The sequence below is a fragment of the Giraffa tippelskirchi genome, chromosome 9 (genome assembly GCF_054371585.1).
Source record: "Giraffa tippelskirchi isolate mGirTip1 chromosome 9, T2T-mGirTip1v1.2.pri, whole genome shotgun sequence".
NCBI lineage: Eukaryota > Metazoa > Chordata > Mammalia > Artiodactyla > Giraffidae > Giraffa > Giraffa tippelskirchi.
Window position 1 is genome coordinate 131828908 of NC_137283.1, and position 13658 is coordinate 131842565.

Consider the following 13658-nt stretch of genomic DNA (forward strand, 5'->3'; position numbering starts at 1 on the left):
AACCTAACTAATTTCACAAAACAGCTGAAATGCAGGATGGAAATTTCAGTAAGACTTGTGCCAATAACATAAGCAGACTTTTAAAAAGTGTGTTTTAGAGACAGGACTTTGTGATTAAGTAGTAGAGGTTAAAAATTAAGAAGATAGCTTTAGAATTCATATTTAAGACCCAGAAAAAAAAAAAAGAAATGTTAGTTGGATAACACATGCTATTTATGTAGTATACTTAAGTCAGATATTTAATTATCACTGATTATTGTATTTTCATTTAATGCTCTGGAAAGCATCCTATCTTAGTTTCATTTTAAAATGCAGTAAAATCACACGCCTTCATTTGTTCGTCTTTTTCAGGTTTATTCCCTGCTGTCCTGAATCTTGCTTCCAATGCCCTCATCACCACAAATGCAACATGTGGAGAGAAAGGACCCGAAATGTATTGCAAATTGGTAGAGCATGTCCCTGGGCAGCCGGTGAGGAACCCTCAATGTCGAGTCTGCAATCAAAACAGCAGCAATCCATACCGTATGTATTTAGGATTAACTTGTATAGAATTGGGTGGAAGCTATCACTGAGAATGTTGAGGCCAAAGTGCATTAAAGTCAAAGGGCTTGTCTTCTCAATTTCTAGATCTTTTCTTCCACTGTGAGCTTTATAGCCCTTCTCTGTCACTTGACAAACATTAGAATTCCCTATGTGTAGCGGGTATGGTGCTTAAGGAGAGTTTTCTAGCTGAAGACCTGTGGCAGTCATTGACTTTACTGCCTGCAGAAAAGTATCTGAGGGTGTGGTTGTTAATAAAGGCTTTAGTAGATCAGTGGTCACTATGTCCAGGTACTGTGCTAGGAATACAGTAGGAATAAGATGTGGTCTCTGGCTCAGTTGAAGTGGCAAGAAGCAGATTATTACTGTAGAGTGTGGTAGGTATCAAGGAAAGAATGAGCATAGGGGCTTTAGGGAGAAGGAGGAGAGTCACGGATTCAGTCCTGGTATAGCTAGAGGCTTGCCAGAAGGGCATCTGAACTGAGATCCAAGGGCAAATATGAGCTGAGAATGTAAAGAGGAGACAGGGAAGAGAAGGAATGCCAGGAGGAGGGGCTCAGAATAAGATAGGAAACATACTTGGTGGGAGAACTACAAGTAGTTAGAAATGGCTGCAAATGAAAGTGTCAGAGGGCGGAACCAGTCTGTATGCTTAAATACCACAGGAATAGTGTTTTAAGGAGAAGTGTCATACAAAGCTCTCTAGAAACCACACTGATATCTCAGACTCATTCATGCATTTATTCAGCAAGCATTTGAAGACAGACTCCAGGTAATGCATTGTTCGAAACAGAGTGTTGAATCATACAAAGCCCTTGACTTAAAGACTTAGGAAGGGAAATAGGGGAGACAGAAAAGTAAATTGCGTGCTAAGGAAACACCTAGGGACTCCTGGGGAAAAAAAATGACCTATATGCTTAGAAAATAAGGGTTAGTAAGATGAAAAGGGGAAAATTAATGTGTATAAAAAAGCATACAGAAATTTGAAGACAAGAAATATCATGATATATCCAGAGAATTATAAGGAATTAGGTTCAGTCAGTAAAGTATTTATATGGATAAGGGGAAAATGGTGTGAGATAATTCTAGATATGGGAGTTGATTTGTAGACATACATTGAGAAATCATCAAATATTGGAGATATTAATGCAGTGAATACTTACTATCAGTGAGGTGAATTACAATAGAGATACAGTTTCACAATTATATTATTTTAAAAATTAGTTTTTCCTCTCTTTTGGTTTAAAGTTGAGGTGCTTATAAAGTGAAAAAGCTTTTTCTCAGAATTTATATTTTTTATGTTGAAAGAAAGCTGGGAGGTACCCTGCCTTCTTTCTTGGAGCTGGTTAAAGGGAAGATTGCATAGTCCTGTCTCTATTATACAGTTTAGAGATGCTGAAAACTTTAATATTGTTATGTTTGAAGAACTGGGACTTTTGTGAATACGATTGCTCGTCTTATATATCACAGAATGTTTTTAAGAAAAAATTAAGAAACCAAAGATGCCAAGCTTCAGAAACCTTTCTTATCTTTTAAATGACTCTCATTATTTTCTAAGATGTAGATTGTTATTTGTGTAGGAGGGGGGATATTAGAACACATCCTATCTATTTGCTATTCTTTTTATATAGAATAGTATGGGCAAAAGCTGAGGTCAGAGTAAGGGGAAACATCAGGACAAGAAAATTGAGGTAAAGGCTAGAAAATAAATGAAATGATGGATTATGAGCTGTAGGTTCATTAGGGAAGAAGATGAAGCTTCGTGGGAAGGAAATTGCCTTTGGTGCCAGAATCGGTGGCCTTGATTTCATTGAATGTGAGAAAGCCTGGAGACATGAAATGATTGGGAGGGGATTATAGGGGTGGTTGAGGGTGTTTTGAGGATGGGTTGAGCAGAGAGAGTTAGATAAAGTTCGTAAAATCATATATATGTGTATTTGTGTGTGCATATATACATGCATGTTTTGTATATATGTTGAGCTATCTAGATATGTATGTATATAAATATAAATATTTATAGTTCCTGTCTACAAGTACAATGTTAGGATAAACAGCACTTGGGTATAAAAGGCAATTGAACAAATATTCAAGGATCTATACCTTAGGGTAAACTCAGGTCTATACCTTAGGGTACATGTCATCGATGATGTAGAATTTTGAAGAAAGAAAACATCAGTGGAACCCGAGGTAACAAAAGAGTTCCAAGAAGGTTGTCAGACTCAGAAAGGCTTTAAAAACCTGAATTATCTGTGAGAAGAGGGAAAGACATTCCAGAAAAGGAGAAACTGAAGGAAATGTGTATACAGATACAGATGGAAGGAAGGTACAAAGATTCAGGTAGACAGTAATTGAGTAGACCTTTTGTTGGGAAAATGAGTGAGATGTATTCACCAAGTTAAGTCCTTGAGTGAATGTCACTCTGCTCTTCAGAGTTCCATATTTAGGGTCTCTTGTGTCCCAATGGAACACATCTATATTTCAGCAAGAAAAAAGTGAGTAATTGTTTTAGCAAAGCAAGGCAAATACGAGTTGCATTTCGCATTTCCCATTTTATTTACTTGTGGTAAGTTTTTAAAACTTATCACAGCCTAAATTTACTTCATGTGATTAATTTTGAATGAAATGTAATGCTTCATTACTTTTCAAAATAATGTTTTTGGAATCAGAAATTTAGAAAGAATAATACCCCACAAGAATAAAAAAAATTTAGCAGTAATCCACATGGATATAGTTTAGTAAAAGTTGGAGCAACAGATGATAAAATTCCACAAATTGACTGAACAGCTAGAATGAATCTGGAAGGTCTGTACTTAATTACCACACAAAGAAAGGGAAATTTGAACCTCCTGGCTATTAATGGACTGTGCTTTCCAATTAAAATAGCGGTTTGAAAGTTTTACTTCATCAACGATTCCCTTGCCAATTTTCAGTTGCAGTTAGCCTTTGGATTGACTTGAGCAACTATGAGAATGTTATAAGTTTCTGTCTCTTTTTAAATAAAGGGAATATGCCAACAGTTAATCAGTATTTGCAAATTAATTATGATTAAACTTTCATAATAGGGATTATGGTTAACTGTTGATTCATCTCCCAGTCTTCCTTTTCATGACTAATTTTCATATCAATTTAACCTGAGGTGGTAGATTTCAAAATTTCCAATTACATAGCTCCTCTCACAATTACCTACAAGCCACAGGTGTGATTTGGAAATGTGATTGTGTGTGTATTTTTCTATCACGTGTTAAACCCACAATCTGGAAAGAAGGTTCCGGAGGATGTTTAGGGAACATATGCTCTGATATTTATTTTTCTTCATAAGCAATGCAAGTTATATTTCATTTATGGTTCTGATTTCTAATGTGCCGATTTCAGCACCCACTCATACCACCAAGGGCATTTATTTGATATTTTGTTATCTTCAGGTATTTGTTGTTATTATAAAGACCTAACACTTTCCCTGTCTTCAGCAGAATGAGTTAACTAGTGCTAAATTATTAAATTTATTCAGCAATTTTGCTTTTCATTAATGAGATAAGGTCTCTCATCTCAGTGGACTGCTATTATAAGACGTGATAGAAAACAAAGTCCATCAAGCTGTTCATTTGAATTAAATAATTTACCAGCATAAATAAATTATTTTTGTCTTGTCCTGTAAACTCATATTACCATAAGTAAATCAAAGGTAAAAACCTTTGTATTTTCAGTTAAAGTTATAGCAGACTATGTTAATAAAATTAATAAGTAATAAAAATGTTCACAATCTGAAAATGGCAAATTTAATAAATATTCTGTTTTTATAAATTTTTTGAAAGATGATTTTATTTTACCCTCAGATTTCTTTTGCATTGAGGCCTGCTTGGTTTTTATTTAAAAAAAAATATATTAAATATAATTTATCCCCAGTAAAGATTCAGAATCCTGCATATTTTGAACAGATATATAATTCATTCTATGTATATGCTCCAGTATTCTTTCCTGAAGAATTCAATGGACAAAGGAGCCTGGTGGGCTACAGCCCTTCGGGTTGCAAAGAGTCAGATACTGCTAAATGACTTTCACTTTTCACATATACATAATAATGGTAAGAATATTAATGACTATAATGTTCTTCTGGTAGCTCTGTGAGTTGAGAGTTCCCATCCAAAATATTTTTACTGGTCCATGGCAAAATGAGAAAATGAGAACAAAATTCCAATTTTTTAATGAAGATAAAATGAATACCTGTTGAAGAATTTTCTTTCATTTTAATATTATGATTTTTTAAAACTGTTGTTTTTAAACATCCTCCATTTTATGAAACAAGTGATGATATCTTAAGTAGTAGTAGTAGCAAGACTAGACTGGACAGTACTATTACTTGAAGAAATAAAGAGCTGTAACTCTGATTTGAGTTATACCACAAATTGTGATATAATTCCACAGTTGGTATATATTTTGAAGTCATATCAATTCCACAAATCTCTTTCACATACATTTTTTTTTAACTTTTTCTGAAAGTTAAGATTTTGGGAACTTGTACCATGAATAGAGTTTTATTATCCTCACTTCAATAATGACACAGCATTTAAGTGACTTGTCCATGGGCAGTTAAATGCTAAATGGTGGATCCAGGTGGACTATCCAGCTTCTCATTCTCCAGAGCTTCATGGTTCAAATCTTATGTGCTTTCATCACCAGTATCTTTAAAACACCTGGCTATATTACTGCATTATGTCCACAGATTGAGAGTCCACGATTGTTCCTCATAGTGATATGGTTTGTTCATTATTTGAAATATTCCTTCAATTTGCAAAAAAGATTATGTTCTAATAAAAGAATATTCTTAAGCCATTCATTTGAGACAGCCTTCCAAAGGATTAGTGTTATAAAAGTTCTCAGGACTGACACTCCAAATAATTAATCTATATTTACCAGAGAGTAGCAGGGAAGCTAACCTCTTCCCTGTTTATATTTCTGCACGCAAATAGGCTGACTTCCAAGTAGGGTGGTAGGGAGTTAAGAACTCTTACTGCAGCCCTGGGAATAGAAATAGGAACATCCTCAATAGCCTTTCACTCCTGCCATCCTCACCCATTCCTGAGCTGGGCAAGATTAGGGGCAGAACTTGTATTACTTGGGAAATAAGAAGCATAGATACAAGAATGAATGACTGTAAACCAAAAAGGAACAAGAATTTTGGCATTCCAGAGGCAGTGGTTGCTGTTGCGAGATGCATGGAACTAAGTGGGAGAAGACAAGGAATCCGTGAGTTTTGAGGATTATAAGAAGAAAGGAACTGTAAGAAAGGACTGTCTAGGGAGGTAGCAACAATTATCCATACTTCTCTTTTCTGTCTCCAGACTTGCTTTAATTCTCACAATAGGTCCTGTTCTCATCTATTTGGAGTAAAGGCAAGGGAAGACCCATGCTTTATTGGTAGGATGGGGTTCATGTGCTGTCCTATCCTTGTCTTTATTGTCCGGAACCCCACTGTTAGTGATTATGGGGATGAGTGGGTATCATCCTGAATGGGAGATTTGGAGTATCTTTCATTTTATTTTTAAATAATGGTTTAAATACAAAGTTGGCAGATTGAGGACTGACTGCAAAAAGCTTCATAGGATGGATTTGACAGCATTTTATATTAAAACCAGATACATCTTGAATTGCTCAAGTCTTGGTAATAATGTATGTGTCAGAAGGGCAAATCTTCAAGTACCTTTCAACCACAATTCAGGATTTTATGTTTCTGTTCACAAAGTTGATGGCATACTACAGCCAGCTCAAACAGTAGAGTTTTTGCTTCTGTGAATGACTGACACATCAATTAGATTTCAATATTATTTTTTCACACTTAATTTCTGTAGTTATCTTTAAAGTTGCCCATTTTAGTTGATAGCCAGAGTGCTGAACAGCATCTTCTCATAGTTTAAGTATTTAACCATTTCATACTACCTTGCAGAGTGCTGTGAAAAAGTCTACATTAAACCAATTCTTTTAGAGATACAAATTGCTCTGTTTCTATTATTTTAATGTTTGACATTAAAACTTAGCAGAAAACTTAGTTTTGCTTTTTGCTTGTAAAAACAGCTATACATTCTTTATATGATCTTTTCTTCTTTCATATGTTGCTGCTGATTCAATAGAGAGGCACCCGATTACAAATGCTATTGATGGCAAGAACACTTGGTGGCAGAGTCCCAGTATTAAGAATGGAATTGAATACCATTATGTTACAATTACGCTGGATTTACAGCAGGTATAGTGCCTCTTTTTGTTTATTGATTTTATCATTTTCTTCTTTGAAATTGTATTTGCATTTACTAGTTGTATACTTACTAGTTCTTGGGTGAAAGGGTACTCTTTTATTACCTTCCATTATTTTCTTGACACAGTGACAAAAGGATTTATTCATTTAGTATATTGTTATTTAATAATATTTGGCATTTATTTCTAAAGCACAATTAAAATGAATTCACATGAGGAATGTAAAACTGAATTAGGAGCTGACTCTAACTAATGAGGGTTAATGATAAGAATATTGATCAACAAAATTTTACATAAAATATAATAGTACCATTTAAATTTTATTTTTGTTGGTCACCCACATGTCTTGCAGAATCTTAGTTCCCCAACCAGGGATGAAACCTGCGCCCTCAGCAATGGATGTGTGGAGTCCTAACCATTGGACCACCAGGGAATTCTCATGTTTTAATTTTTAAATTAGCAGAGTGCTGCTACTCTGTTCATGGTGTGTATACTAAAAGTTCTTGGATAACAAGGCTCTTGAGTAAATTGCCTCTCATTACTGAGAGTTAAACAAGCTGTGGCAGTTGATTCTTAACTTAAACTTGGGCCAGTAAATGAGGTAACAAGCGTTGTAGTTGTATAAAAGTTGATATTGGAGTCTGTTAGTGTTGGTGGCACACAGGTCTAGGTGCCTTCTATGCTTAATTTCTTTCTCCTTTCTGTTCACCATATTCAGCTCAGGTTGAAATGTTTAGTCAAGAATAACCATCACCCCAAATTATTTAGGGTTGCAAATAGGGTGGAATCTGGAAGAATGGTCCTATATTTAACTGTTTTTCCAAATACAAATTTTCTTTGACTGGCTGAAGGCTCAGACTGGAAATTTTGAGCCTAGATGACTTCTTTAACTCAGCCTATTCCATCCTCACTCTCTGCAGTCAGCATAGGAAAGACTCTAAGCCAGTCCCCCTGACACTGTGGACACAGAGCAGCAGAGGAGTTTGGGGTTAGTGGCGAAGATGTAGTTAAAATAGCTAATGACAGACACTGTAGAGGTTGTGTTTTCACGTGTGGTCACAGTGGGGAAAAGCACCAGCCAATGGGAGTTAGTTACGTTCTCAGGAGGCCAGATGGACTCCAGGCATCTCCCTAATGGATGCTGTTTGTCATCAACAGGAGTACAGACTGTCCCCCTTAGGTTCAGGGCCCATTTTGGTCAGGGTGCACAGATTCAGGAATTGCAAAGAGCTGGTTGGTGGGCCTCAAGGCAGACACTCTTTCCACCTATCTGGAACTCCTTTTGACCTGAGCAGCAGGGTAGTGGCAGGGACTCAGTACTGTAGCAATTGCCCACAGGTGTGGATTTATTTCTACTCATTGTGCTAAGTCGCTTCAGTTGTATCAGACTCTGCGACCCCATGGAGTGTAGCCCGCCAGACTTCTCTATCCTTGGGATTCTCCAGGCAATAATAAGGGAGTGGGTTACCATGCCCTCCTCGAGGGGATCTTCTTGCATTGCAGCTGGGTTCTTTATCTCTAGAGCCATCTGGGAAGCCCTTACTGATTTTCTACTCATATGGGCAACTGAATATCAGCTTCGAGTTAATAGTATTTGTCAGGAAGTCTCAGAGTACAATCTGGGAAGGCAGGCAAACTAATGCACTGATGAATTATGCTTTAGTGAAATCTTGTACATGAATTCCCTTAACATCCTAGCCTCAAAATGGACTTCATCCCTCTCTGGATAAAGACAGCTTCATCCTTTGCCAGTCACAGCAGTTGTCCCCTGTCATATGGTCACTAAAAGTTGCAGTCTAACTTTCCAGTCAGGAATGAGTCTGCTGTCTATTGTCTTGGGTCATCTCCTGGGATAGAGAAGTAATAAATAGTGATGTTTCATTGCTCAGGTTTACTCTCCACCTATGCTTTTAGATCACACACAGAGCAAGACACTCAACTATTAATATAATTTGCTCAAATAATGTATACTATTCTTTGCGCTCAACCACAGTAATGTTAACAGGCAGAGCTCGTTTGACTGTGATTCATTTTATTGTGTTTCGCAGGTACTGCATTTTTTTTTTTTTCTTTTTTTACAAATTGGAGGATTGTGACAACTCTGTGGCCAACAAGTCTCTTGGCACCATTTTTTCACTGTCTCTGATCACTTCATGTCTCTGTGTCATATTTTGGTAATTCTTACAGTATTTCAAACTATTTCATTATTATTATATTTGATATGTAATCTGTGATTGGTGAGCTTTTATGTTGCTATTACAACTTTTATTTTTTTGATGAGTAAAAAATGAGTAAGGGCTTCCAAGATGGCGCTAGTGGTAAAGAACCCACATGCAGTGAGCTTGTTTAGATGAGGCGTCCTGCACAGGGTGGTTAGGTGATGCCAGGTCTTGTATTCAAGTGGTTTCCTTTGTGTGAGTCCTCACTGTTTGATACTTCTTAGGGTTAGTTCTCTGGTAGTCTAGGGTCTTGGAGTCAGCGCTCCTACTCCAAAGGCTCAGGGCTTGATCTCACAAAGGATTTTTTCTCACTCTTGCAACGTGATTGTAAGAGTCAGCTGTGGCTTTCGTCTGCATCATCTTCATTCTGTGACCCAGGTGGAAGAAGCAATACCCTTGTGACCCTGGCTTGTGCCAAGTTAAGACTGCAGCCCAGATGATGAGACTTCTCATTCAGTGTCCTTTCCTCCATTCCATTTCCCCAAAGGTGGCTGCTTGTAAAGGTGCTTACGAGGTGGCTGGCACTCTGCCCAAGCCAGACGTGGAGGCCTGGGCTCTGGTACCCTAGGGCAGGGAATATGAAGGTGAAGGAAGCCGGCAGCCTTCCTTCCGTGGAACTCACCCTCAGAAATGTGGCAACAGCAGGGATGCTCGCTACCCCAGAGGCAGAGGGTACAGCAGAGCACACGACACAGTGGCAAGAGGTCTTGTGTTCCAGGTGCCAAAGCCACACTCCCCAAAGACGCCAACCTGGTGCTGCAAGTAGTGGGGAGAAACCTCTTCACCCAGACCTCACGAGATGAGCCAGGTCAGGTGGGAGGGGGCGGACCAGCAAGGTCTATTACAATTGTTTAGGGTCCATGAACCATGGACCTATGGACCTATATAAGAAGATGAACTTAGTAACTGTTGCACGTGTTCTGACTGCTCACAAATCAGTCATTTCCTCATCTCTCTTCCTCTCTTTGGGCCTTTCTATTGCCTGAGACTTGCAACATTGAAATTACTAACACTGCAGTTAACAACCTTGCAATAGCTTCTGAGTGTTCAAATGAAAGGAAGAGTTGCATATCTTTCACTTTATAATCAAAAGCTAGAATTAAATAAGCTTAGTGAGAAAGGCGTGTCAAAAGCCAAGATAGGCGGAAGGCTAGTCCTCTTGCAACAGTTAGTCAGGTTTTGAATGCAAAGGAAGAGTTCTTAAAGGAAACTAAAAGTGCCGCTGCAATGAATTAGGAACCAAGGTAGCGTTATTGCTGACCTGTGAACATTTTATTGGTCTTGAAAGGAGATCAAACTAGCTATAGCCTTCCCTTAAGCCAAAGCCTAATCCAGAGCTAGGCCCTAACTCTATTCGATTGTGCAGAGGCTGAGAGAGGTGAGGAAGCTGCAGAAGAAAACTGTGAAGCCAGTAGAGAATGATTTATGAGGTTTAAAGAAAGAAGCCATCTCCATAACATATAAGTGTCAGGTAAAGCAGCAAGTGCTGATGTAGATGAGATGCAAGCTGCAGCAAGTTATCCAGAGGATAATCATGAAAGTAGGGACAACAGATTTTCAATAGTCTTCTATTGGAAGAAGATGCCATCTAGGACTTCTATAGCTAGAGGCAAGAAGTCAATACATGGCTTTAAAATCTTTAAAGGACAGGCTGACTTTCTCTTTGCCTGTAAGGGCTAATGTAGCCAGTGACTTGAAGGTAAGGCCAATGCTCACTTACCATTCCAGAAATCCCAGGGCCCATGTGACTCATGCTTAATCTATTAATACTATACCTGTGCTCTATAAATGGAACAACAAAGCCTAGATGATTGCAAGCTGTTTTCAAGGTGGTTTACTGAATATTTTAAGCCTACTATTGAGAACTATTGCTCAAAAAAAAAAAAGATTCTTTCATAATATTACTGCTCATTGACAACACATCTCGTCACCTAAGAGCTCTGATAGAGATGTACAGTAAGATTTAAGTGGTTTTCATGCTTGCTAACACAAGATCCATTATATGCAATCCATGAATCAAGGAATAATTTCAACAGCTATGTATTATTATTTAAGAAACATATTTTGTAAGACTACAGCTGTCATAGATAGTAATTCTTCTGATGAGTCAGGGCAAAATAAATTGAAAATTTTTGGAAAGGATTCAACATGCTAGATGGCATTGAGAAATTAGTGATGCATAGGAAGAGCTCAAAATATCAACATTGATAGGAGTTTGGAAGAAGTTGATTTTTAACCCTAATGGATGACTTGGGAGCAGTTCAAGACTTTAGTAGAGAAAGTAACTACAGATGGGGTGGAAATAGCAAGAGAACTGGAATTAGAACCAGGGCTTGAGATATGACTGAATTCCTGCAACCTCACGATTAACAGATGGGGAGTTGCTTCTTATGGATGACCAAGGAAACTGGAGTCTACTCTTGGTGACAATGTTGTGTGGAGTATTGACATGACAAAAAAAGGAATTAGAATATTACATATGTTAGTTGACAAAGTAGCAGCAGTGTTTGAAAGGATTGACTCCAATTTTGAAAGCATTTGGGTGAAATGCTATCAAATAGCATTACATGCCACAGAGAAACTGTTCATGAAAGGAAGAGTAAATCAATGCAGCAATGTTGTCTTATTTTAAGAAATTGCCACAACCGCCCCAACCTTTAGCAACCACTACCTTGATATTCAGCAGCCATTAACTTCCAGTCGAGACTCAATACCAGCAAAAAGATGGTGACTCCTTGAAGGATCAGATATATTTAGCATTTTTTTTAGCAATAAAGTATTTTAAAGTTGAGATATGGTATTTTGTTTTTTTTAGACTCAGTATTGTTGCTCACTTAGTAGGCTTCAGTATAGTGTGAACTTTTAAATTCTCTGGGAAACCAAAAAAATTCATATGACTCACTTTATTGAGATATTCACCTTATTGCAGTGGTCTGGAATTGAACCTGCAGCATCTCCAAAGTATGCCTGTATTTGTTATTAAAAATAGCAGCATTTTTTCCTTCTAATTCATAACTGAATGATGCAATCACAAGTTTTTACTAAATCATTTTCATTCAACATACCAATCGTTATTAATTCCGCAGGTCAAAGTGTGCATCTGAAAACCCATTTTTCAATAAAGTTATTTATATTTTCCCATTTTCTTTACATCTCCCCTCATATATTCTCACATGGTATCTCAAGAGGTATTGTGGACTTGTTTTCCTGTTCTCTCATTTACCTCTTTTGTTTAATGGCCTTAAGATGAGTGAATACTCAGACATCTTTTATAGTTCAGTCTTCATAACAAGTGGCAGAAATATGTTTATAAGATCGATTTACCTGTCTCTAAAGTCTGAAATACGCCTAGTGGGAGTGGTATAGAGATGTGTCCTCATATGGTCTCATAACCCAAGATGGCGCCCACCCATGTTCTTATTCACTTCAGCCCTTCTTACCGCCTGTAAATCAACTTATCATGTGTTCAAGAGAAGGGGAAAGCAATCTACAAAATAAAACAAATCCTTATTTATGCTTGTCTCAAGATTTTAATTTAGTCAATGATTTAATGATCTAAAAAGCTAAACAGGTTTTGTTACCAGATTTTATACGGGAATTCCACAGACAGGAAAGGGCTTTAGACCTCTTGTTTGGCTTCAGGCTTTGGAGTAACAAACTGTGAATAGGTTCTTATAACCTATTCAATTAAGGAGCAAAGCTGAAGGAAGGCATATTATAATGCATTGACAACATAGAAAATGTGGACATCTTTATTACTTCATTTATTTCTCACAGTTAGCCTATAAGGTAGCTAGTATTATTATCCCTCTTAATAGTTGAAGAAGGCTGAGACTTTAAAAAGTTAAGTGACTTGGCCTTTTAATAAAGTCTGTTACAGGCAGGACTGGAATTTCGTCCTGAATTGTCTGAATTCAGACTCCAAACTATGCCAGTATTTACTAAACTGTTATCTGAAGACCTACTTTAGGGAAAATTTTTGGTATATGGTTTCAAGGGGTGCATACCTTGTTTGGATTCAAGAAATACCAGATTATCCTCTCACTTACATCGGAGAGTATAGCCAACATCTCTTTTGTCATAAAACAGATCTCATTTTCTACTACACTTGAGTATGTCTCCAAAACAGCATAACTTCAGTCTTTTTCACCTACAGCATGAAGGATTAAGAGGTTATTCATCATTATATGGCTATTATTCAGCTAGGAGACAAGGGCATCAGTTTTATAATGAATAGGTAAATATCACTAACTGTTTATTTGCCATTGATTTGGCAAGAGGTTTGACCATTTATTAGTTCTCCTTTTTATTTTGAAATGCATGAATTTCAACAAGTGCCAGTTGTTTTTTTTGTGTGTGTGTCATTGATATATAGTTGGCTTCTCTGTGGAATACTTTTGATAAATTACTATTTTAAATAGCAGTCACCATCACAATTCCTTGATTACATCATTACAGATTACACTGGGGAATTTCCCTGGTATTTTAACATTCAAGGTAAGTACTAGAAAAATATACTACTTACTGAGAAGAAAGTAGGTACTTATTTTACGAATTGTTTTAGGTTTTTACTACTACGGAATTATTAATTTTTCCCAATTCTACTATTTACTCATATCACATATTGAGCAAATAATTTAATCATGCTGGTAC

At 37.0% G+C, this 13658-nt stretch overlaps 1 protein-coding gene across 1 annotated transcript in view; it reads left to right on the forward strand.

The window, feature by feature from the left end:
- LAMA2 (laminin subunit alpha 2) overlaps positions 1–13658 on the forward strand; it is a 653829-nt gene that overhangs the window by 149558 nt on the left and 490613 nt on the right. The window contains exons 2-3 of the mRNA XM_081529101.1: positions 352–522; positions 6666–6778. Coding sequence (XP_081385227.1) covers positions 352–522; positions 6666–6778 — 284 coding nt within the window. The remainder of the gene's footprint in view (positions 1–351; positions 523–6665; positions 6779–13658) is intronic.